General features: G+C 44.1%; 1 protein-coding gene across 1 annotated transcript; it reads left to right on the plus strand.

Annotated features, from left to right (window-relative positions):
- The first annotated feature begins 4,362 nt into the window (after window positions 1-4,362).
- Window positions 4,363-26,735, plus strand: RFT1 (RFT1 homolog). The gene is made up of 13 exons (XM_066596282.1): window positions 4,363-4,509; window positions 7,717-7,802; window positions 8,903-9,019; window positions 9,729-9,918; window positions 12,971-13,072; window positions 15,775-15,909; window positions 17,129-17,207; window positions 17,555-17,605; window positions 17,969-18,099; window positions 18,190-18,334; window positions 19,273-19,378; window positions 22,029-22,278; window positions 23,948-26,735. The coding sequence occupies exons 1-13, from the start codon at window positions 4,444-4,446 to the stop codon at window positions 24,110-24,112; spliced, it is 1,623 nt and encodes a 540-aa protein (XP_066452379.1). The 5' UTR covers window positions 4,363-4,443; the 3' UTR covers window positions 24,113-26,735.
- The last annotated feature ends 638 nt before the right edge of the window (window positions 26,736-27,373 follow it).

The following is a 27,373-nucleotide window of genomic DNA, read 5'->3' on the forward strand; positions in this document are numbered from 1 at the left end:
TTCTATTCTTTCAAGTAATTTATTTACTTGAAAGCATAGACATACAGACACACACAAACAGATACAAACATACATACAGACACATAAATACAAACAGACATAGAGATACAGACATACAGAAACATACACACACACATAGAGATACACACATAGACAGACATACAGAAATACATACACAGACAGATACACATACAGACAGAAACATACACACATACATAGACACGTACAGAAACAGAACTACACACCGACATTCAGATACACATACAGACACAGATATATACACACATACCTGCACACATAGACACATATACACACATGTACCCACAAAGACATACAAGCACACTCACACACAGACATACAGACACAAAGACACACATGAAGACATATACACACACATACAGCCACTCAAACATACAGACACACACAAGCTTGATAAAGCGTCACGTGACGCAAACCAGCGGTCACCTAATCTGTGTGCACCGTGTCCTGTATTTTTTACCTGCTAGTTTTGATATGAAATAAAGTGCATTTTTAATTCTGAAGACCAAAACAGTGCCGCCTTTTCATCCTCCTTAGACAGACAGATAGATATTGCACTTGCCCCTGTGTGAATCCAGCATAAGGGCTCTTTCCCACGAGCGCATATACGGCGATGGCGTTTTTATGTTTTCACGCCCGCTCCGTATAAGCGCCTGAATGGGCGTTTTTCCGCGATCACGGACAGCGTTATCTCATCCATTCACAGGACTGTGAGCGTCGTTTTTAGCGAAAAAATACGCTGCACCCCGGAAAACCCCTCGCTCTGCCAAAATCCTCAGGATGCTTTCCAGTGTCTATATGGACGCATCTGTAACCTTTTTGCGGCATTGGACGGTGCAAAAATGCCGCCCCCTCCCTTCTCTTTCCCTGCTTCCATTGTAGTCTATGGGACCCGCCGGCGTATATTGGCCATAACATAGTTCCAGAACTATGCTTTGGCTAAGTGTATATGCGCAGGCCGCGTATATGTTCTTTTGTTCACGCTGCCGGCATATTTACGTGCCGTATATTCACCCGTGTGAACGGCTGCATTGGAAACCAATGCTTCACATGGGTACCATATACGCGCTCGTGGGAATAAAGCCTAAAGCTGATACAGTTCCAGTCAGCAGTACTCCAGGGCTCTCATTCATGACACTGCTGCAAACAAAGATGGTGGTGTTGGGGTGTTAAACGAGCTCAGAGCAGAAACTTTCCCTCCGACCCCTGTGTAATTGCGGCGCTGTCAGCGGGTGCACAATCAGCTGATTAGTTGGACCCCAGCTAATCAATATTAACCCCTTCCCGCTCCATGACGTATCGGTACGTCATGGAGCGGCGGGGTATGTATGAAGAGAGGTTGCGTGGCAGTGTGGGCGCTGTTCGCGGCTATTAACCATTTAAATGCCGCTGTCAATTCTGACAGTGGTGTTTAAATCCCTAGAACATCCTGCACAGACCCCCCCCGGTGAGATCGGGGGAGCCGTGTAGGTGTCATGGCAGCCAGGGGACTTCTGAAAGGCCCTAGGGCTGCCTTACCAGACTGCCTATCAAGCCATCCCTGTGGGGTGGCTTGATAGACTGCCTGTTAAATTGCAGTATGACGTAATGCTATAGCATTATGTCATATTGCAGGAGCGATCAAAGTATCCCATATTGTAATCCCCCAGAAGGACTTCAAAGTAAAGTAAAGAAAATTTTAAAAAAATCAATAAAGTTTTTTTCATTGTAAAAAAAAAAAAGTTATAAAAGTGTCAATCACCCCCCTTTTGCAATATCTATTATTAAAAAATCTAAATCATAAAATAAAAATACATATTTGGTATCGCCGCGTCTGTAAAAGTCCGATTTATCAAAGTAACGCATTATTTTTTTCGCACGGTGAACGTTGTTTGAAAAAAAAAAAAAAAGAACGCCAGAAATGCACTTTTTTAGTTACCCGGTCTCCCAGAAAAAATGCAATAAGAAGCGATCAAAAAGTCGTATGTATCCCAAACTGATACTATGGGAAACTACAAGACATCCCACAAAAAATGAGCCCTCGCTCAACTGCGTTGACGGAAAAATAAAAAAGTTATTGTGCGTACAAAATGACCGCAGAAAATAATTGAAAAAAATTAAATCTTTGAAAAAAAAAAGGAGTATAGTAAAAATAAACTATAAGTTTGGTATCGTAGTAATCGTACCGACCCATAGAATAAAGTTATCATGTTGCTTTTGTTGTTGTTTGTGCGCCGTAGAAACAAGACGCACTAAAAGATGGCGAAATGTCGTTTTTTCCTTCATTTTACTCCACTTAGAATTTTTTTTAAGTTTTCCAGTACATTATATGGTACTTTAAATAGCATCATTGAAAAATACAACTCGTCCCGCAAAATACAAGCCCTCATACAGCAACGTCGATGGATAAATAAAGGAGTTACGATTTTTTTTGAAGGGCGAAGGAAAAAACAAAAACGGAAAAAGAAAAAGGGGCTAATGACCTATCCTGAGGATACATCATCAATAGTATTCTCCCTGGAAGACCCCTTTAAGGGCAGGACACACATTGGACACCATGATACCAGATTTCCTTCTGCTGAGAGCCTGGAAGTGGTTCGGGGAGGGACGGGTCTGTAATGACGGCACCATCTGTGTCTGGATGGTGTACAGTCACTATTGGATCTGCTTGCAGGCAGATGAAACAATCCTCTCTACTGGGGGTCTGTCTGGGCCGTCCAGAGCCTGTACGCCATGTGTGCCCTCACGTAATCGCCGCACCCAACACTTAAAGGGGTTGTCTCGCGGCAGCAAGTGGGGTTATACACTTCTGTATGGCCATATTAATGTACTTTGTAATATACATCATGCATTAAATATGAGCCATACAGAAGTTATTCACTTACCTGCTCCGTTGCTGGCGTCCCCATCGCCATGGTGCCGTCTAATTTCGCTGGCGGCTTGCTTTTTTAGACGCGCTTGCGCAGTCCGTCCTTCTGCTCTGAGCACAAGCCGCTTCAACGTGCTAGCCGCTACAGCTCTTCTGCGCATGCGCAGACGAGCTGTCACTTCTCGGGAGCGCGCTGGAACGGCCATTCTGCTACCATCCTCTCTTAGAGGAAGGTGCAGAAACTTGAGCCGCCCAGCCGTGCCGAGAAGCCGCCCAGCCGCCCAGGTAAGTGATGGGTGACGGACTGACGGGGGTGACGAGTGACGGACTACCGCTGTGGCCCCGGGGCCTAGCGTGGGGGAGCCGGGGCCTAGCGTCGGTTACCTGCTGCCTGGCGGTGGGTGACTGGCCCAAGAGCGTGTGCCGTGGTCGGCGGCCGCGGTGGGTCCGGTCGGCGGCTGCGGGGCGTCTGGTTGTCAGGGAGACACAGCTGGTAGCGTCTCGGGAGCGCGCACGTCGGGCTACAGCAAGCGACGGGAAAAGAGCTGGCGGCCATCTTGGGGAAACTTTTTATAAGTTGCTGAAACGCTGGAACTGTAAGTACAAACCAGCTAGAAAAGTCATTTACAGGGGGGCTTAGTAATGTATGCTTAATGGGGGGGACTGGGCAAAAAAAATCACTGCTTCCTCGAGACAACCCCTTTAATATTTGGTCAGAGCGGCCCAGGTGGCGGCAATCCATCATAACGATCATCCTACTTCCCCCATTCCAATGATGTCCCCACTGTATGAAAGTCCGTTAACTATGCAAAGTGTCTTCGGGGCGTCATAGAGGAACATCTACAAGACTGTCAACTCAACAAGAGGTAGCCTACACACAGTGGCCTCTGAGAGCCTTCTTATAGGCCAACGGGGGGCGCACTCCTACAGCCTCCGGTGACCCGCGTCTCATCAGACCACAACCGTCATCTTTTACACGTCTGCCCGAGACACAACTGCAGGACGCGTTTTACCGCAATCAGACATATCTATCTGGGGGCGCTATTGGCACGGAGGTGCATACAGAACCCTCGGCACACATTATTCTGCATCGCGGTGGACAACTTCCAGAAACTCCTGAACAGTCCCTAAAAGTAGGAGAATTGTGAAAAGGTGTAAGATCTTCCACGTCTGCATGCTTTGAGTCCGGCGGTTGTTAGGACTGTATTACCGTGCTTGCACGCTCACTCGGACCTGCAGACGCCTAGGACTTCCACCACACAGTGCGGATTGGGCAAGATAGAAAACACGTCAAATGATTTTTAATTAAGTTGTCCAGGAAATAAATACATTTGTCCGCTGTACGGAGACACGAGACACATCTCTGCTACATCTTCCACCACCTGCAGTAACTGCAGCACACAACCCGCTCCTTCCGCTCACACAGCCTGACTCCTCCCACACACGTGACCGATCACATGGCATGACGTATACGAAGGTCCTTTACCTGCCGGTACTGACTGTGTAGAGACCAGCTGCTCCCTGCCGGCCGGCACTGAGGATTGGTGGTCGCCACGATGGCGTCTCAGCAGCAGGTCCTCAGGGACACCACCAGGCTAGCATCTACTACCATGGTCCTGCAGGTACAGCGCCCGCCGCCAGATGCCGCCACATGCAGGAGGTGTCATACACCCTGTACTATGTACAGCCCTGCGGTCACCGTATACTGTATACATCCCCACAGTCACCCTGTACTATATACAGCCCCACAGGCACCCTGTACTATATACAGTCACCCTGTACTATATACAGCCCCGCAGGCACCCTGTACTATATACAGTCACCCTGTACTATATACAGTCACCCTGTACTATATACAGCCCCACAGGCACCCTGTACTATATACAGTCACCCTGTACTATATACAGCCCCGCAGGCACCCTGTACTATATACAGTCACCCTGTACTATATACAGCCCCACAGGCACCGTATACTATATACAGTCACCCTGTACTATATACAGCCCCGCAGGCACCCTGTACTATATACAGTCACCCTGTACTATATACAGCCCCACAGGCACCGTATACTATATACAGTCACCCTGTACTATATACCGCCCCGCAGGCACCGTATACTATATACAGCCCCGCAGGCACCCTGTACTATATACAGGCACCCTGTACTATATACAGCCCCGCAGGCACCCTGTACTATATACAGTCACCCTGTACTATATACAGTTACCCTGTACTATATACAGCCCCGCAGGCACCGTATACTATATACAGTCACCCTGTACTATATACAGCCCCGCAGGCACCGTATACTATATACAGTCACCCTGTACTATATACAGCCCCGCAGGCACCGTATACTATATACAGTCACCCTGTACTATATACAGCCCCGCAGGCACCCTGTACTATATACAGTTACCCTGTACTATATACAGCCCCGCAGGCACCGTATACTATATACAGTCACCCTGTACTATATACAGCCCCGCAGGCACCGTATACTATATACAGTCACCCTGTACTATATACAGCCCCGCAGGCACCGTATACTATATACAGTCACCCTGTACTATATACAGCCCCGCAGGCACCGTATACTATATACAGTCACCCTGTACTATATACAGCACCGCAGGCACCGTATACTATATACAGTCACCCTGTACTATATACAGCCCCGCAGGCACCGTATACTATATGCAGTCACCCTGTACTATATACAGCCCCGCAGGCACCGTATACTATATACAGTCACCCTGTACTATATACAGCCCCGCAGGCACCCTGTACTATATACAGTTACCCTGTACTATATACAGCCCCGCAGGCACCGTATACTATATACAGTCACCCTGTACTATATACAGCCCCGCAGGCACCGTATACTATATACAGTCACCCTGTACTATATACCGCCCCGCAGGCACCGTATACTATATACAGTCACCCTGTACTATATACAGCCCCGCAGGCACCGTATACTATATACAGTCACCCTGTACTATATACAGCCCGCAGGCACGCTGTACTATATACAGTCACCCTGTACTATATACAGCCCCGCAGGCACCCTGTACTATATACAGTCACCCTGTACTATATACAGCCCCGCAGGCACCGTATACTATATACAGTCACCCTGTACTATATACAGCCCCGCAGGCACCGTATACTATATACAGTCACCCTGTACTATATACAGCCCCGCAGGCACCGTATACTATATACAGTCACCCTGTACTATATACAGCCCCGCAGGCACCCTGTACTATATACAGTCACCCTGTACTATATACAGCCCCGCAGGCACCGTATACTATATACAGTCACCCCTGTACTATATACAGCCCCGCAGGCACCGTATACTATATACAGTCACCCTGTACTATATACAGCCCCGCAGGCACCGTATACTATATACAGTCACCCTGTACTATATACAGCCCCGCAGGCACCGTATACTATATACACTCACCCTGTACTATATACAGCCCCGCAGGCACCGTATACTATATACAGTCACCCTGTACTATATACAGCCCCGCAGGCACCCTGTACTATATACAGTCACCCTGTACTATATACAGTCACCCTGTACTATATACAGTCACCCTGTACTATATACAGTCACCCTGTACTATATACAGCCCTGCAGGCACCGTATACTATATGCAGTCACCCTGTACTATATACAGCCACCCTGTACTATATACAGCCCTGCTGTGACCATATACTATATACAACCCCGCTGTCTCTGTATACTATATACAGCCCTGCAGGCACCGTATAGTATATACAGTCACCCTGTACTATATACAGCCCCACAGGCACCGTATACTATATACAGTCACCCTGTACTATATATAGCCCTGCTGGGACCATATACTATATACAGCCCCGCTGTCTCCGTATACTACGGTATATACAGCCCTCCTGTGTTATATACAGACCTGCAGTCTGCATATAGTATATACGGCCCCGTGGTCACCCTATACTATATTACAGCCCCATAGGCATGGTATATTATAGTACTATATACAGAGAATCCTGCCTACAGAGGTACCGTGTGCCCCCCAAAATAGTACAAGGTCTTATATTGATTTTTGCTCCCAATTATGTGCTAGGGCTTGTTTTCAGGGGATGTCTTAGGCCCACTATCATCAAAATATCTGTGTGAGGCCGGCACCTTCAGCCCTTAAACTGGGTTCACACAGGGCGGATTTGCTGCAGAAGAACTGCTTCTGCGGCAAAACCGCTTCAAAGGTTAATTTGGGCTTGCGGATTTTCCTGCAGATTTTCTTGTGGAAAAATCTGCAAGTGTTTTTTTCCGCAGCGTTTTTTACTTTTAGTGCGGATTTTGCTGCGTCCATAGAGGTCTATGGACAAAAAAGCGCTGCAGACAAGACCATAGAATGAACATGCTGCATCTTTGAAAACCGCGTCGCAGTTGCATTTCCGCACTGCGGCTGTGCGGAAAAAATCCGGCCTGTGAGAACAGCTTTTTGGCAAATCTCATTTGTGCTGCATTGCACTGCAAACGCAGCGGTTTTGCCGCAGTGTGGATATGTAACGGCAATCCGCCGCAAAACCGCGGCAAATCCGCCCTGTGTGAGCCCAGGCTTACTGTCACTAAGACCTTTGTGTGTATTCTGAGCAGTAACAATGCAGATCCCTCGGCCGCCCACACAGGATCACTTCCAGGTCACAGGATACATAAATCCCGCCTCCACGAAGCAATGGCTGTGATTGGTTGTTTGAGCGCTGCATTGATTGGCTGAGCCAGTACCCCCCAGTTTCTCCTCACACAATGCATGTTCCTGTTTGCACAGGTGGTCTTCCGGGTCCTCACATTCACTCTAAATGCCTTCACGCTGCGGTATGTCTCGAAGGAGATCATTGGCATTGTAAATGTGCGGTAAGTCTCTTCACAGTCGGCGTTACAACGGCTACTGCTGGAGTTCTGTAAGGGCTTTTCAGTACTAAATATAACATGCTTATTATATATGTGTGTCTGTTATGGAGGTGTGATATTCCTATCTGCCTATTATGGGAGTATGATATTGCGTTAACCCTTCCCATCCCAGCCAGCTTCGTTAATATTCATTGATTTATTTGGTCAAGTCTTTTGTTGCCCATGATGTTCCATTAATATGTGTGCTTTCTCTTTCCCTCCCTAGTAAAGTAGTCTGTAGTCATAGGAAATTCTATAAAGTGGTGTCCTCACTGTCGCTGCCACTCTGCAGATTCTGCCTCTGGGTTACCCCGGGATAGGAGAACTGTATTCGAACAAGGGGGTTGTCTGGTAACCAGACCACTCTCCGCTTCAGTAGGGTCCCGCGTATTAAAATGACAATAACTGAACTATACCTGCCCCTCTGTAGCGTCACTGCTCGTTCTCCTGGGATGCCAGGAGTTCATGAATGTGGTGCTGCCGTAGTCACCTGATTTCCTCTGACATCCTCTGTAACAACAACCGCTGCGACTGGAGTTCTGGGTCGGGGCAGAGGGGAGAGCATAGTTGGTTACCAGACAACCCCCTTTGGGCCTGTGGGCTCATGCATTAAGCTGATCTCTGCAGGAAGCAGCTAGGTCCATTCCCACTGCGGTGGCCAGATGTGGTATTACAGGCAAAATTTCCATTGAAATGAATGGGAATTTTGTGTGTAATACCAAGCCTGGCCACTGCAGCAGGAACGGAGCTGTCTGCTTCGTACCAAAATCAGCTCAGTGTAGAAATGCATTGGTGCGGTAAACAGCTGATCAGTGAGGTGACAGACACCTGCTGATATACTATAGATGAACTTCCCATAGGGGGGAGAGAACATCATAGTTTACAACTGGACAACCCTTCTAAGTTCAGTCTGACAAGTGTAGTTGCAGCAAGTGTTTTGGGGTGCATAGGACTGTGTCAGGGTGTGACTAATGCCCCAACGTAAGTCAGTCAACCAACCCCTGTGGTCGTGTCACATGATGTGAGCCTGGTGCTGTGACATGCTCTTTCTTCTTTCTCTTCAGGCTGACCCTTCTTTACACTACAGTGGTGTTCCTCGCCCGAGAAGCTTTTCGTAAAGCATGTTTGAGCCATTCTGCACAGCAAAGCTGGAGGCACACCATTCACCTCACCTGGTTGGCGTGAGTATTCCTGATGGTAGAGGTCATGATCCTTCTAGAATCTACCTTGAGTATTAGTATGAACTAGATATCATGTTTGCTCTCAGACAAATTATATTAGGAAATTGCTTAATGGCACTCCCCTAATGTGATTGTCATTACCAGAATTGTTTCCTGTAACAGCGGAAAGTGGTCAGTCTGGAGATCCTTCATCAGACTGCAGACTGCCGTTTATGGAAGCCTGTGGTCTGTCAGAGCATTCCAGAATACAGACTGCAAGATTTATGGCCGGGTTAGTTAAACCTGACTATTAATTTAAAGCTAGCTTCCAGTGAGCGTATGGAAACATGTCCGTAATACTGATCCGTATTACAGATGTGTTCCAGGTGTCATTACAACTGTATGTCATCACTATTTTCAGCAGTTTTTTTCTTCTATATGTTTTTTCCAATGGTCACCTCTAGTTTATAGTGCCGGCCACTACACAGGGATTGGAACAGCAGCATCCACTCCATACCCCGGTGTATTGCGGTGCTGACCGCCAATTAACTATTGCCGACCTATTCTGAGGATACGTCGTTAATAGTATTTCCCTAGAAAACCCCTTTAAGTGTATGGGGGGCCTAGAGACTCCCCGATTCTAACTGCTAAAGCCTGTGTCAATTATCTGGTGTTCTATATAAATGTTCTCTACTGGAAGTAAGCATTGAATGTTCTCACATACTTGCAGGGTACCACTTGGCGTCTGCTGGTCTTTACTATTAGGGTGGATATGGCTGAGTATATTGGAGGTTCCAGACCCGACAATTATCCCACATTATGGCACTGGAGTTCTGGCATTTGGACTTTCTGCAGTTATTGAACTAATAGCAGAACCATTCTGGGTCCTCGCACAAGCCCATCTCTTTGTCAGGCTTAAGGTATGTTTGTGAAATTGTGTAATGCTGCTGATTTACACCTGAAGTCTATCTCAGCCATAACTGTGTTTTGTGTGAGCCTCCAGGGAAAGCAGGGCTGTCTATGTTCAGCCGTCGGCAATCTCCATAAACATGTACGATTGGTAGCAACAGGGACAGTGAGACAAGCTGCTGACAGTCACTTCTGACTGCAGCTTATCCCCTTTAGTGACCAGGCCAAATTTTGAAATCTGCCATGTGTCACTTTAACATAGAATAACTCCGTAAAGGTTTTGCATGTCCAAGTGATTCTGACATTGTTTTTTCGCCACATCTTGTACTTCATTTAGGTGGTAAAAATAGACCCATGGAATTTGTATGTTTATTAAAAGCGCCAAAATTGGGAACATTTTGAAAAAATTGTCAGTTTTTCACATTTTCAACTGCAATATCTCAAATATGTGCAAACATAATGTACAAATTTTTTATATCTATTTCCATCTGTTTACTCTATTCTGGAAGCACATTGGAAAATTTTAGGATTTTTTAACCGTTTAGGAGACGTACAAATTCAACATTAATTATTAACATTTTGAGGAACACTTTGTTTTCCTGCACCAAGGCAAGATTGCAAAGGCTCATAGGTGTCAGAATGATAGATACCCCATTTTAAAAACTTCACCCCTTGATATAATCACTAGGGGGTGTCATGAGTATTTTGACTCCATAGTTTTTCTTTTCAGGGTTTAATGCAATTTAGAGGAGAAAAAATAAAATTTCATATTTTTGCAAATATGTTATTTTAGACAGGTTTTTTTTTCCTATAGTGCACATGAAAATAAGGATTTTCACCCCAACATGGATACCTCCATTGGATACCCCTGTTTGTTCTGTGTTTAGAAACACACCCGTTGTGGCCCTTATCTTCTGTCTTCATGCACAAGGGGGCCCAAAGCGAAAGGAGCAGCCGGTGGCTTTCAGAACAGAAATTTTACTTGAAGGTGATTTAGGCCCCATTGCCCGTGAGCTGCCAAAGCGATAGAGAATCCCCACAAATGACCCAATTATTGGTTTATAGGTTACCGTTTTTATGGTTATTGACGCCATCATTGTCCTATGATGTGCTTAAAAGACATAATCCTTATAGAATGAAAATATTTCTGAGAACATTCATGGTCATTTTAAACTGTGACCGATTGTATCTCTTGCGAGACCTGCGTGCCACAATCATAAATGTACGTTTCTTCCTGTATATTTAAACAATCTGTATGGATGTGCTTCTCAGACTTATATGTTTTAATATAATATATATACACACACATATATACAAAACAGAAAGCGTTCACCAAGCTGCTCCTGGAACTGCAGGAAGGCGAGCGTTCCCGGGGACTACTTGTAAATTATGTATTACAGGTAGCGGTCTGAATAATGCCGGACTCACACGGCTGGATGTGGAATACACTTGTGAATGCCCCCAGCAGATCCCAGCTGTGAGCCCGGCCGTGGCCATGTCCACGTGATTTACTGTGCATAACTGCGTACTCACACAGTTACCTTTTTTCGTTTATATATCCTGCGCCGTCGCTTGGCGATGACACGGGTACCTGCTGTCCGTACACAATGTAGTTGTGTATAGGCTGTCGTTTCCCGTGACCATAAGGCATATTGGGATCTATGTTGCGGATATCAGCGGATCCGTGACAGGGCGTGAAACTAACTTTTTTTTTTTTTTTAGTTTTACATGATCGTCGTTATTCATTGGATAACGGCGATCACGTCACCAGGGACTGCGTACCGCGCCCCTTCCCGTGAAATCTCCAGGCTCTTGGCTTCATTTGGTAGTCAGGAGCAGGGAGATTTTAAATTGCCTTGGCAATCCACGGCTTTTGCACATGCGTCCGCTATTTTAGCGATGTACGCAGAAGCCGGAATAGGGTCCGCAAATAATTCTGCAGGCCTTGATCCGTGAGGGGAGATAAAACTTAAACTTTTTACCCTTTTTTTTTTTTTCACTTCACATGATTGCTGTTATCCATGAGATAACGGCGATCATGTGATCGGGCACCACAATATATTTCCCTGTTCTTGGCTGCTTGTGCTAGCCAGGAGCAAGGAAATTTTAAATTGCCTGGGACCCCAGCCTTCTGCGCATGCATTCAACTTTTTCCATCTGGCGCGCATGCGCAGAAGATGGCGTCAGTTCCTGGGAGGACCAGAATGCCGCAGGGCATCGCTGGGGGGTAAGTACTGTCAGCTATCCTCATTGATCTGATCCATGAAAAGAGCTGAAACTTTAACTTTATTTTACTTTTTCTTCACTTGTATGCAATGGATAATGGCGATCGCATGACCGGCAGCTGATAGCATGTAGCTGTTACCCGCATAGACCCCGGGGCTTTATTCCACAGGGAGGCCGTCAATTGACTGCTGTGTGGAATAAGGCCCACTTGGTGAAGCCGTCAAAAGGCGTATCGATGGTCACTAAGGGGTTTTATTCTACCACAATAAAATATTGGGCTTGTTAAATCCAGTTGGCATTTAGGAGACTCCTTGAGGTTAGCTCCAGGTGTGGTGGATTTACTGTGTGGATTCCACACCAGACATGTAGATGGGTTTTTAAAAACTCCATATGGAAGTACAAGTTTAAGTACAGCTACTTTTATATATTAGATTGTCGATGGACTTTTTGTGCATCCATAGCTCTAGTTTGTGGAACTAAAAAGAGGTATTCCAGCCCAAAGTAGTTGCCAACTATCCTCTGGATAGATGATAAGCGATATGTCAGTGGTGACCCATTGCCCTAACAGCGGACCCTCACCTTTAGTTTTCCACCAGTCTCAAATCCGTGAATAGTAGACATTTAAATGGAGCAGCGGTCGAGCATACACCCTGCCAGACCACTCGAGGTCTGTGGCACTAAAGAGTATAGCCATCCGCTGTTCTTGACTCCGAAGACCACTTACACAGCACAGTGCTTTAATTTAATCTACTGTGTTCTATTTCCTTACTAGATATATTACCTAGTTGTAGTGTGCGACCTGGGGCTGTTTATTTATCCTTATGGCATGTATTTTAGGTGATTGCTGAGAGTCTGGCAATAATTGTGCGTTGTTCTGTCACAGTCATTCTGGTGCTTATGTGGCCTCGTTGGGGGCTCCTCATCTTCTCACTGGCTCAGGTAAGATGTGTATTTTTGTTTATTCCTTTATTTCCTGTTGGTTATATAGCACCAATATAATCTGCAGTGCTATACGAAGATTTAATCATGCAAACCAGTTCCTGTCCCACAATGGGGCAAAAGTTCCCTTTCTCACCCTCTCCCTAACCAATTGGGATGTTTTAAGATCGTGCGAGAAAACTGAAGTAACTGGAGGAACCCCCACACAACTATAGGGAGAATGTACAAACTCAGAGCAGCAGTGCTAACCACTGAGCCACCGTGCTTTTAGCATATCGAATTCAAAAAGACATGAAATATTTGAAAAAAATGTTGCTGCAGATCTAATTTTCCTTAGTTAATAAAAGATGCAGACATCTTTCATATGGCAGTTGACATATTCCAGCCGTTTAATTCCTTAGATGCCATTGTCAATGCTGACCACAGCATCTAAGTAGTGATGGATGTCAGCTCAATGAGACCCTTTTAATAACACAAAATACTGAGACTGTGGATTTCAGCCTCATCAGCTTTTATAAGTTTCACAGTTTAAAAAGTCACAGCACCTAACTTCACAGTGAATGATGCAGGAACAAAATAAAACCTCAGGCCATCTGGCCATTAGCTAAATATTTAATGTTCCCTCCCTAATTCAGAGAGTAAGATCTAGCGCTTACACTCCCAACATATCACAATAATGCCCACAGTGTATCTTTACCATTTAGTGCCACATGGTTCACAAAGGCAATGCATGTGCCTTTCCTTAGTCAGGAGCCATTTTGGGAAGAGCTCAGCCAGCTCCTATTGAGCCCTCCCACCAGGCTGTTAACATATTAACAGCCCATCACACAGGAAAACCCTTTGCCTACCTTAAAATGTGGTCTTCTAGTAGCACAAACTCATCACTACAGTTGCTCCTCCGCAACACAATTGTGAGGTGCCATTTGGTTGTCTTGTCAGCCGGAGGCTTAAGGCCGATTTTCGCTCAAAAATTGCTCAAAGCCGTCTTTTGAGTGATAATCGTTGTCTAACTGCACTGACATCGTGCAGTTTTCATTAAGCCATTGCTGATCTTTCAGTATTCTGAAAGATCAGCAATCAGTTATTAGGAATTCACAGCTGATACTATTGTTTCAGCTGTATCCCGCTCCCTGAAGACAGGCGGGGTATGTGTGTTTTTCGTCCCCCATTCGGAGAGCTTAGTTGTATAACAGCCGGGTGCTCCGAGCAGAGAACAGCTGGATGCAGAAGACAAGCGGCCCCGCTTGTCTTCTGCATCCCCCACTCGAAGCGCAAGGTGATCGCTCAATGTCTGAGTGATCACCTTGTGCTGTAAAAAGCACACAATGATAATTGTTCAAAAGATTTTTTGAGCGATAATCTTTGTGTCTAAACCAGGCTTTAGTGAAGGTCTGCCTTTCTATCACTTCCATTATACTCTGCTTGTGGCACGGTGTAATAGAATCACAGCCAGGGACCAATGCACTGCAATACAGAGGTATTGCAGTGTATTGTACAAGTGATCAAAAGATCGCATGTCCGTGGTATGGAAGTAATTGTTCTGACCCACTGAATAAAGTTTACCCGTCTTTATAGTCATGAATGACTATAAATAAATATGAAATTACGCAGTCGCTTTTGGTTTTTTGTTAGTTTTTTGCATCACTTTTCTTTGCGGTACATTAAATACAACTTGTCCTGCAAACATAAGCCCTCGTACAGCTATGTCGACCAAAAAGTAAGAAGGTTATGGCTCTTGGAAGCCAGGGACAAAAAAAAATCAAAAATAAGAAATGCAGAAATCGCTGTTCTTAAGGGAGTTAAATGTTCCTTTACTGAACGTATTAAAGAATAACTGAGAATACTGTTTGCGCATGCGCATGTGATCCGCGCATATATACACCCAATGCTTTGCAATGAGAACGGTCACATGTCCGCTTTTTATGCGGATGTGCGATAAATTATAGGACACAACGATTCGCAGAACACGCCTATCTGCATTCTGCTATTCGTTGTGTTCTATATATGCGCTCAATGGGGCTGGCGGCAGCAGTGCCGACCCCATTGAGAACATATACTACACAAATCATTCTCCTCTGCCACAGCTGTTACAGCTGTGGCAGAGAAGAACGATGTTCGCCCACTGAATTCAATGGAGCCAGCTTCATTGAAAGCAATGGGCTGCCGGCGAGCGTGGGATGAATTTTCGGGAAGGGCTTAAAAATATAAGCCCTTCCGTGAAAACCATCCTAAAATGTGTAAAAAAAAAAAAAAAATGTATACTCCCCTTCTCCCTGCAGCCGGAGTTCAGCGGCGTCCGGCCAGCAGTTCTCCTGAACTGCTCTGTGTAGTATTCAGCAGGCGGGGATTTAAAATCCCCGCCTGCTGAATGGGCTGCCTCTGATTGGTCACAGCCCTCACCAATCAGAGGCAGCACTCACTCACCCATTCATGAATTCATGAATGGGTGAGTGAGTGCTGCCTCTGATTGGCTGAGCGCAGGGACCAATTAGAGGCAGCTCTCAGCTATTGAATGACGGCGTCAACGGAAAAATAAAAAAGTTATGGCTGTTGAAAAATAGAGATAAAAAAATACCAAAAATCGTTTGGTCATCAACGCCAAAATAGGCCATGTCCTTAAGGGGTTAAAGAACATTGTCCCTTTCAGTGTGTTTAGCATAAAACAGACAAGCTTCACTTTACCAAAGCTGTGTCTCCCTTAGGTCCTGTACACAAGCTTCCTTTCTCTGTGTTACATACTCTACTTTGCAAAGTTTCTTGGATCTAAAGAAGCAGAGAAGAAATCCTTTCCTCTTCACAGTATGATGGAATTTTTCCCCCGATACTCTGGTTCTCAGGTAGCACATTTCATTTAGTGTATCTATTCTACAATGTATAATTGGCACTTCCATAATTAATTAATTTTCATAGTGAATTATCATTTTTAGATTTTTCAATGATTAGGGTAATTTACTCAGGGGTGGGACAAGATTATCTTGGTGGCCAAAGTAGTAATTTTTAGAATAATGCCCACGACCATCGAGGCAATTGTTCACTTAAGTACCTGCATTTTCAGAGTGTGTGTGCGCGTGCGTGTGTGCACGCGTGCATGTACATGAAGGAATATCACACTTTCTGGTCATTATGTGACTTGCAGCATTTATCAGCTGTTTTACTCTCTGCAGGCTCTATCTAGAATTCTCAGCTCTCTCTGAACTAATGGAAAGAGACTGCTATGCTGTGTTCTATACACTGCTCATGAATAAAATAGCAGATTTTGCTTCCTGTTTGTACCACGCTGTGGCAAGTTGGGGTCACTCGCCTGCAGATCGCTGACCTCTCATACATGAAAATGGCGCACCACACGTGTAGAAATGCTCCAGAGACGTGGATTCTCTTTAGTTCTGGCTCCTGCCAGCCTTTATTTCACAGCAAAACAGCATACAAGCACAGTCCATGTGTAATCCTAAATTCACCACCCACTGGGTCACCGTCACTACTCCGCCTGGGGTGTCTATAGGGCATCTTCCACTATCAGACGTGTGACTGACCCCCAAAACTGGTCCGCACGGATCAGGCTCCCAGTTTCTGACGCGGCATCTCCACCACTTCCACTGGTCCACACTGGACCTTAGGCTTTCAGACCTTCCAGCTCACCTGAGCTGTAACTTCCCCCTTGCTTCTGGCAGGAACTGGCTTTTATGCAACCAATTCCTGCCACACCCATCAGGTGTTAACCCTATTTCTCCAGACGTGCTGTCTGCAGCCCTCTACAGGCCCTTTTGTGTACTGCACTACTACACACGTGACGAGAAATAACAGCATGGAGGACATTATACAGCAGTTCTGAGCAGTGTAGATGTGATTCATCAGCCATATCTGTATGAGTTTCTTTCCACATCTCCCACCTCTCCATGAGCAGCATGCATTATTCCCTTCCTGCCATCCTTTTTCTTGGTGTGTTACTAGAGACTGACTTCATATGACAACAGGTAGTGGACTGGTATGGGGGACCTGGTAACAGGGCTTTTCTTAACTCAGACAACCCCTTTTAACTGTCTTTCTATTTTTTAATAGGACTTTTTGGATTGGAAGCAGGCCTGGCTAGCATGGAGCTTCTTCAAGCAGTCTTTCCTAAAACAAATCCTGACAGAAGGTCAGTGTACACCCCGTCACATCACTACGTAGTATGTTATCAAGAGCTGAGGGCTTTCTCTCAAGTTTGACATGCCTGCAAGTCTTTGATGATTTGTAAATATATATACAATTACGTGAACTTTGATGTAGCTAAATAAAGTGTCTACTTCTGAGGAGGAGATGCTGTTAGCCACTTTGTACCTTTATATAGGGTGTCTGTAGCAACTTTGGGAAAAGAATAAAAATCAGAATAGTATCTATTTCAAGAGATTGTTTTAAACAAACAGCTGTTTCTCAAAAGCAAATAACTCTGCAGATCACTATTCTCATTATTAACATTTGATATTTTTCTTTTATTATTTTTAGGTGAGCGCTATGTAATGACCTTTCTGAATGTGCTGTCCTTTGGAGATCAAGGTAAGTCTTGCACTCTATGTGTCCACCATTTATTGTGCATTCCTCGCCTTTTAGAGAAGAGCAACACAAAAAGTTGAAGAATTATTCTGGGCAAAACTAAAAAAAAGAAAGTTTTGCTAGACTTTTGCCCATAACTGATATATGGTCATTTTAGAACCACATCTCTGAGTCAACCCATTCCATTGCCTGAGCTCAATAGGTTACTTACTACCAAATGTAGGTATTTCATATGTAGGTGTATTTAATATATGGGATATATTCTCATTTGGGGATTCCCTACTCTTCATGTAAACTTTTCAAACTAACCTTCATATAAAAACTTTTTGAGAAGTTGCAGCTTCATCATTTTTACTTTGTCCCCAGGCGTGTATGATATTGTGAATAACTTGGGCTCTCTGGTGGCACGCTTCATCTTCCTACCTATAGAAGAAAGCTTCTATGTCTATTTTTCCAAGGTGTTAGAAAGAGGAAAAGATGTCAAGAGTCAAAGGAGGGTAAGTAAAGCTGCACTTGTAAGGCAATACTGTAAAGCTGGGATGCACAACTAGAAACGCCTAAACTTGTCGTTTTTATATTTCAAAAAGGAGGAGATCGCTGCTGCATCGGAGGTCTTGGAGTCACTCCTGAAACTGGTGACAGTGATTGGTCTGCTTATCATCGCATTTGGATATGCATATTCACAACTGGCATTGGATATATATGGTGGATCCCTGCTTAGTGCCGGCTCTGGTAAGGGGAATATTTACATTTATTTTCACATTTGTTTAAACTTTTATCTCGTGTTTCAGAATCTCCAAAAGCAAATCTGTGTTTTAGTAATGAAGCGCTCTATAGGAGTATTGTACGTTAACCCCTATATGTCATGGGTACATATACAGCATCTAGATGGCGCAGGTTTAGGGGCTCAGTCTGGAGATGAAAATCCTCCCAAAATTGCCACATCCTTAGAGGGTGAAAAACAATGCTTCATATTCACACTCTAGGATGATTCTGCAATTACAGTTATATTGTAAAAATGAAATATTCCATAAAATTTCTGAGGGTCTATTACTCGCAATTATAATAAATTAACAAGTGGCTTGCATTTAAAAACAAAAACACCTTGACCTCTCAGAGCGACACGTCAAAAGTTTGGATCAGTGGAGGTCCGCGTCCAGACATCCCCATCCATTGATCACTGAAATGAAGGGACTGCAGCATTCATTTAAGCGCTTTGCCCCCTTGGCTGTCATTGTTGCATGTCGACTCTTCTAACTTTCTGCCCTCTTTCTGATGTCCTTCCCATTTTTCTAAAAAGTAGGCAGGCCTAAAGGAAAGGGCTGGGCCACTCAAAGCCCAGAAATTTTACTCTAATTTACACAAGAAACTGGTGTAAATTATAGTGCTAATCTACACCGGCTCGTAGCCAGCAAAGATTTGACTTTTTGGCACAAGGTATGGCTAGAGATGTACCAATTTAGTGGCAAGACGTCTTGGTAAACGTTTCATGTCTTAGTCCGATGGACATTCCAGTCAGACCACTGTGAAACTCTGGTCTGAGTAAATTTAGTACTAGCAGATTGAATGAGAGCTCGTCATATTGGTATACAAGTCTAATTTTAAATTGCAGAAACCTCTATGAAAACTGCACATTTAGGCTTTCTCACCTCAAATATTGTGCCTTTCAGGTCCCGTTCTCTTGCGCTTCTACTGTCTCTATGTTCTCCTGCTGGCCATCAATGGTGTAACGGAGTGTTTCACCTTTGCTTCCATGAGTAAAGAGAATGTAGACAGGTAAGGACATTCAGATGTCTCAATTCAAACATCCATTCAGACTGCATGAAACTGGTCAGAAGTATCACAGCATGAAAAAAAGCCATTTGGAAAATAACCTATTACGGCAATGGCTGTTGTATTGTTTCTAGCTGAGAACATCTCACACGGTGCCATACAAAGTGTCTATGGCTCCATATAATGGAACTCTAAGGACACCATGTGGCTTTGTACAGGCATAACACCTGTAGCTTATTGCAGAGAGTCTTCTGCTAGAACATCCAAAATTAACTTTTCATCACGTGTGTACTATAGCATAGGCTCACTGCATGGCATTTATTGACTCTTAATAGGGGTGCTTCTGCTGTCTACGCCCCCCCCCCCCCCAGTACCCCTATCCAAAATTAAAAACATGGCGGCCTAATCTAAGGCTAGCATAGGAGTTCTATGCCGCGAAAAGACAAAGCTCGGCTGTATTTTGATAGCCATGCTTCTGCTCTAACAGCCAGGAGTGGAGAAAGCATTGATCCCAGCCGTTTAACCCCCTTCCATGCCACAGTCCATTGTTTCTGTGGCATGTATGCAGTGACTGTTACAATTGACACCTCGTAAGGCCTGGCAAAACTCTGAATTTGCTTTATATTACAGACTATTAGACCTTGCTTCTGACAAGATCTACTTGGTGAGCTGATGTAGGCATAGTACGCTGTGCTACATAAATAGTGTAGTATGTGAGCAATCAAACGATCATATCTTTAAGTTCCATTGTTGAATTTAAAAAAGTGTGGCGTACAAAAAAAAATTTTTTTTCCCTACGAAAACCACCTTTTTAGGAAAAAGATTTTTAAAATGCCTAATGGGTACTGCCATATTTGTATTGGACTGAAGTACAGATGTGGGATACATATCCCGCACGGTGAACAATGTAAAGGAAAGAAAAAAAGCCAGATTTAGGGCGATCTCATACGACTGGATTTGAATTGCATGCTACCTGCGGGATGCGCAGTAACTAGCAGGCAATGAATTCTGTTGCCTGGCAGTTCTGATCACATTAGCGTGTCAGAATTGCGTTCTATTTTACTACTTATGTACGCGACATAGAGCCTATTGTTCTCTATGGTCGTGGATATACCCGCAGACCTTACGCAATTACATTGTGTACGGGCTGCAGGTATCCGTATTCTTGCTAAATAATCGCGCGGGAAATATGTACAAAAAACCAAACCAGGGTTCTGCGCATGACCGCCTGTGTGAGCACCCAGTCATGCGCAGTACAATTTTGCAGCCATACGCAGGGTAACGGCCGGGCTCACAGCTGGAATCCGCTGCAATAAAAGGTGGTCACAAAGTTACATGTACTCCACTATGGTACCAATGGAAACTAGAACTCATTCTGCAAAAGCAATTCCTCACACAGCTCCATTGTTGAAAAAAAAGTATGGTTTTTTACAATGGGAGCCTGCAAATATAATTTTTTTTAAAGGGTTTTTATTGTGTGACTAAAATAAACTAACAGTATAAATTTGGTATCGCCATAATCCTATTGACCCCTAGAATAAAGTCAGCTTGGCATTTATACTGAAAGGTGTGAGGGACACCCCCATCCTAAAATAGATGTAGAAACCTCATACAACACATCGTCAATTCTCTAAAATTGAGGTCTTAAAAAAAAAAAATACTGCTTGTCCCACAAAAGAAAAAGTCCTCGTACAGTTATGTCAATGAAAAAATAAAAATGCCGAAGAAATTAAGAGAATCACTGGAGTGCAATTCCCTTGTCACTAACTGGTTAAACCTTTCTGTATGTTTGATAAGATTTCATTGCTATAAAGGGGATTACCAGCTAAATTGAGGGCAATTTTACAACAATCTAAAAACCTATCAGTAATATGAAGCAGTTTAGAATAAACCAAGAATCATTTTAGGGTGTTATTTGACCCAAGGGAGGGACAGTTTATGGTTCCCTGTCCACCTAAGATTGTTTGTTGGTTGATGGATGTGGACTGATACCGATACAGTATTCAATTCCACATCACAACCTTGTGCCCTTAGTGTCTATGTATTTTAGAGAGTTTCAATACAGATATTAGTTTTTAAGACGTCTTCTGTGAAAGAGTTTAGAATAATCCAGAAGACTGAAAATCTGCTAATTATGATGAATAGGTGAAGGAAATGTCCTACCAGGTATTCATGCCGCAGCATCTTCATCGTTCATCTATAATAAATATTCACAATCTAGATTCATATTAGGAGATTTATAGAGATGGTTTACTATTAGGTAAAGTCTGCAATCCTGTGTTTTGGGGCAGAGCCGTAATACCAGCCCACTGGCAGACCCGGCAATGCTTCTGGCAATCAAAAAAGTAGGCCTATTTTTTTCCCCCCTAATCCCGGACAATGGCTTTAACCATGGTGCTTTGTTCCATGTAACGGACACAAGTACATTTGGCAGAGGGATACATGAGGTAAGAACTGCCAGAGGTCCTTATTTGGTTGTCTTCTGAGTCTAGTAGGTCAGTTCGTTTCTCCTTAGACATGGCCACCACTTCTTCTTGCTGGTAGAATATTTGCCGATGGCCTATCCAAGTAAAGTTTACTGAATTCAATTGTTCCACTTAGAAAAACAGATAAATACTAAATTCTTTTTTCCCCCCTAATATCACCTGAACAGGTTTAACTACATCATGTTGGGCCTTTCGCTAAGCTTTCTCTGCCTTTCCTACTACATGACCATTTGGCTTGGCAGCGTTGGATTCATCTTGGCCAACTGCTTTAACATGGGCTTACGGATCTCTCACAGCCTACATTACATCAGGAAGTATTACAGGGACACCTCCTTCCAGCCACTTTATGGGCTTCTGCTCTCCCCAGCAGTAATATGTACACTTGCCGTTAGTGCTGCACTGACCAGATATTCAGAGGTAAGTAACTTAAATTTTTTTTTTTTTTGCTTTCTGTTTAATAATAATATAGCACCAACATATTGTACAGCCCTTTACAAATCTGAGGGGACATGAACAAACAAAATCAGACATTACATACCTTATTAGGCTGGCCTCACACGACCGGATTTGAATTGCGGATTCCGCGATCGTATGATCCGCGTTCATACACTGTTCAATCAAATGCATTGGATTACACAATTCAGCTTACATTAGCGGGTCGGAATTGTTTAATCCGCCCGCAGAGAATTGAACACAGCATGTTCTGTTTCACAGCAGATATCCGCGACATAGAGCCCATTGTGCTCCATGGTCTGGATATACCCACAGCCCATACGCAATTGCATTGCATATGCGCTGCGGGTACCTGCATCATCACTAAGCGATGGCTCAGGAAACATCAACAAACAAAAAAGCTGTGCTGTGCATGACCGCCTGCGTGAGTACATAGTACATTAAGTGGTCGAACACAGGGTCAACCTCCGGGCTCACAGCCAGGATCCACTGAGGGCCTCTACATGTGGAATCCGGCCTGTTTTTGTGAGCCTGGCCTAAAATTAATAACTTGAACAATGGAAGTGCCCTGTTCGTAAGAGATTGCAATCCATGATGAAATGGTGGACACAAGAGGTTGCAATGCTTCTTCTGTACAATGGTTCAGCCATATTTCCATATTTTAAATAGGGTAGTAAGTATTCCTAAAACTGAGGCAGTTACCAGCCTGTGTGTGTGTGTGTGTGTGTGTGTGTATATATGCATGCATGCATGCATGCATGCATTGAGGTGTATGGGGATCTGGTTCTGAAGGAGAGTGTAGGAACAGGATAAGTGAGGAAGAGTTATGTGTTATTCTTCTGTAAAGAGAGATGTTTTAGGGAATACTTAAAATTGTGGGTGAGGATTAACCTGATTGTCAGGGTAGAGCATTCCAGGGACCTGGTACAGCTCAGGAAAAGTGTAGATCAGATTATGAAGTTCAGACTATGCCGAAACCTAGTCTGAGGTCATTAGCAGAATGGACAGTACAGGAAGGGTAGTGATATAGGGTGGTGCAGCACTGTGGAGAGCTTTATGGATGAGAGTGAGGAGTTATATTCTATATTGGACGGGCAACCAATGCAGTGACTGGCATAGGGTGGAGGCATCCCTGCTGCATTCAGGATGGATTAGAGGGGAGAGAATGAAAGCTGCACTATGATTGGTTGCTATGGGCAACAAAGACCATTTTACTGATAAACAATCTCACTACAGAAGGGGGGACTGGCCAACCAGACTTTGGAAAGTTGAGGGCAAAAATGTGGAACAGGAAAGTCTTTCTCCTCTTGAAGACATCCTGCTTCCTCCATTGCATATTCAATTAGGACTTCTGAAACAGTTTGTCAAGGCAATGGATAAAAATTGGTGGAGGACTTGCCTATCTCAAGACCAAATTTACGCATCTTTCAGACACTTTGTATGTTGTTCAGACACGTATTTTTTTAATGCCGAACATTTTATCCAGCTTCTAATCTTCCGTAACTTTTTCATAGAATTGAATATTTCTGTTTGTCAGTTTTTATGCCGACAGTTTGGACCCGCTCTCACTTTTGAGACGTTCTTTGTTGCTACTGGCCTTCACTTTAATAAATGAAATGTCCTTTTTCGACAGGTCACCTTGTGCTGTGACATGGGCTGGCCATCCCGCCTGGCACATATCTTGGTTGGAGCGCTCTGTCTGTCCGGGACACTGGCTGCCGTAGTCCTCTCCGAAGGAAAACTGACTCACTTTATACGTAGTCACTTCCTGTCCACAAAACCAAAGAAGAAAGTGTAAGGGAGGCGGTGCGGAGCTCCTACCAGGCTTATGTATCCTCTTCTGTGTGCATGGTACTCTGCAACGACTGAGATGACCCCAAGGTGGTGGAATATATGGCTACATGAGTCATCTGAATCTCATGACTGACTGTCCTTAAATACTGATAGGGCACTTATTACATAAAAAGGCTGCCTCTGTTATTTGTAGCCTGTCATTCAAATCAGAAAATGACTACAAATATAGCCTGATAGGTGCTTGCAGGTCATCTCTTGGCTGTTCAGAGAATATCCAGTATCTGCCCTTCGGACCAGGAACAAATTGCACTAAGACATTGGGTTGGTTTGGACATGCAGTATATGTGCTACAGCGCTGGGTAGTTGTCTAGCATCAGTTGACCTACTGTATTGGCATGGACATGTAAAGGGTGATGGGTCACCACATACTGGGGTCGTAGCAGCAAGGTGGAAGGTGTATTATATTGTAATCTTATTATGTAATATAGTAAATTCTGTACTTAAAATGTAAATTGATTTTTATACATCTTACAGTTTTATTAATATGAGACTCAGAGGTGAAAGGGCGCAGTACTCAGGAGAGCCACAAGTTTTCTCATGCTATTGTTTGGACCTGATGGCATTGGTAAAGCAAGTAATTTATGTCTGGTGATTATCGCCTAGAAGGAAGGGGCTTTAGTCCCTTCAGCTTTTTTTTTTTCCTTCTAAAATCTGTCTCTCCCAATCCAACTCTAAGGGTATGTTGACACGGGTGGAGACTTACGCTTGGGACGGGTAACCTCTCATGCCATAGAGTTTTGGGAGCGAGACCTTTCAGTCCACCACCATAACATCTGGAAGAATCCTTGGAAGAGCAGAGGGCAACCAAACAGCAGCAACCTCCTCCAACCTGTCTTATGGAAAGGAGACAGGAACTGTGGAGGTGAAGGGTGATCCCGCTTTTAAGAAGATCTGGGAGGTTCCCATTTATTGTCTGGATGGGAGGTGGTCTCTCACTGGTGCTGTTATGGGCATAAGGGAAATGTTGCTTTCGCCCTTGTGAATGAAGCCTTAGTTGAGCTTGGCACCATTTAGTAAAAAGCTGAAGCACCACAGGACCCTTATTCTAAGCATCATTGGGGTCTCAGCAGCTTTAAAACCCACTAAACGTTGATGTACGTTATCAATATGTTTGCAATGTGTGCAGTGGGAAAACCCTTTAGACTACTGCATATGTGGCAGATTATGGTGCAGATCCGCTTCAGAACCCACAGCATAATTTAGTGCAGAATTTGATATGTTTTTTGCTGAGGGTCCGCATCAGATTTTACCCTTTCAGTTCAAGGGGTGAATTCTGCTGTGGAATCGCACCAAATCTGCACCAATAGTGTTGATTTTTGACACAGATTCTGCTGCAGAAAATCTGTGCCAATTCCAACGTGTGAACGTACCCTTAAGGTTGCAAACGGCACTTTTGACTCAGATCTGATACAGAATCCTGGATGAAATGGTACAGCATGCAACAGTAGTTCATCCTGGAAAATGCCAGAAGTTGGACGAACCCTGTAATAGTCAGTGGGGTCCATCTGGCAGCATTTGCTTCCATCATAGGATGGATCTATCCATGGCTGGCATTATGATTTCCTATTCACATCAAATCTTTACACTAAAGGGAATCTGTCAGCTTCTACACGTGCGGTCTCATAGGAGCTGAAATGCTGGATCTGGGGATGTGACTCTTATACTTACCCGCTGGGTGTTCCTGTCCACTCTATAGCCTTGGCTGCGTGCATCCCACAGACTACATAGGTGCTCACATACCATGACCGATCCAGTATGCATGCTGCTACATGGGATTTTATGCCGGATCTGTGCTGGATGGGTCTGATGCGGATGTGAACAGAGCCTTATATGATTTTTAAGATGTAGAAAAATAAAAGGTGTGATGAAGACACAAAGCAAATCTCTGAAATACTGTAAAGAAGATACAGTAGGAAAAAAAATACAAAATTGAAACCTTTAAATAGTTTAAACAGTGATTTAAAACAGTTGTCAGCTAGCGGACAACATCCTTCCCATAGAGCTGACTGTAATAAAAAATTTAACTGAGGAGTACTTGCCTCTCCGCCACCGCCAGGATCCAGCACTGTAGCCCTGCCGCGGTGTTGTAGCCAATCATCCAGCAAGATGTCTTTATTCCTATGAGGAATAAAGACACCTCTTGCTGGATGTTCATACACCATGTATGCTGCCTGTCTATGATATACCTATGATACCTGTCTTTAGTAATCTGTGGTGAGTGCGGCTGACAAAAATATTTTCTTTGGACTGTTGTAGCCAATCAGAGACTGTAGCGCCACGTCCCCAGACTCCTGGCATCAGGTCAGCTTATTTTACTGCAATCAGCCCTATAGAAAGAATTTTATCCAGTAACCAGACAACCATTTTGATTTTTTTTAAATAAAAAGTATTTTTCCTATTTGGGTATTTTTTTGCATTTAATAGCTATCCTGGTATATTTCAGTTTTTTATGCTATCCACTAATCATTATGTTGTATCTATTCCATGGAATAAGTGATGGCAATACCAGATCTGTGTGTGTTATTTGTCATGTTACAGACAGTTAATAAATTTATTTTTTAAAACTGTTTATTGTATCTTTTAAACAAACAACTTTTTTGGTATGTTTAGTTACAAATGAAAATGTAAGGCTACATGCGGGATCTGACTCTGGTCAACCAGCTGGTGACCCCTGCTTACCTATCCACAGTATTTTGTTCTGTACTGCAGATGTGCCGGACAGTGCACATGTGCAATACAGATTTGATCGCACCGTCGCTAGGCGATGATGTGGATCCCGCGGCCTTTTGGAGAACAGTCGCGGAACGGACTGCTACTATCGACTTTAATGGAAGCTATCTGTGCATAGCCCGCACAAAAATAGAGCATGCTGCGATATTTACCTCACGAGCGGAAAATCACAATTGATTTCTGCTCGTGGGCAGGAAGAAGCGTTTTTCCATAACGTGCTACAGCAGGTATTTGCTGTGGAATCTGGAGGCAGATGCCCGCTCCGGATTCCGCAATGCAAATCCGGCCGTGTGCATTCGACCTTAATGTCTCCCCACCTCTGCTTCTCCTCCCAACTTATATATGCTGTTTCAAGAGCAACATAGAGCGATATATAAAGCTGCATACTCACCGCTCCTTTCCCTTAGGCTGCTTTCACATGGGCTACAGAATCACGTGATTTTCTGGCAATGCAACAGCGCTACAAAACGCATTA

The sequence above is a fragment of the Eleutherodactylus coqui genome, chromosome 3, assembly GCF_035609145.1.
Source record: "Eleutherodactylus coqui strain aEleCoq1 chromosome 3, aEleCoq1.hap1, whole genome shotgun sequence".
NCBI classification, from domain to species: Eukaryota; Metazoa; Chordata; class Amphibia; order Anura; family Eleutherodactylidae; genus Eleutherodactylus; species Eleutherodactylus coqui.

Excerpts from the sequence above, each read along its gene's own strand:
- RFT1 (XM_066596282.1), top strand. The coding sequence starts at position 4,444 with ATGGCGTCTCAGCAGCAGGTCCTCAGGGACACCACCAGGCTAGCATCT. Across the intron at positions 13,073-15,774 it reads TCATCTTCTCACTGGCTCAG|GTCCTGTACACAAGCTTCCT; the intron begins GTAAGATGTGTA and ends TGTCTCCCTTAG. Across the intron at positions 19,379-22,028 it reads AGTAAAGAGAATGTAGACAG|GTTTAACTACATCATGTTGG; the intron begins GTAAGGACATTC and ends TCACCTGAACAG.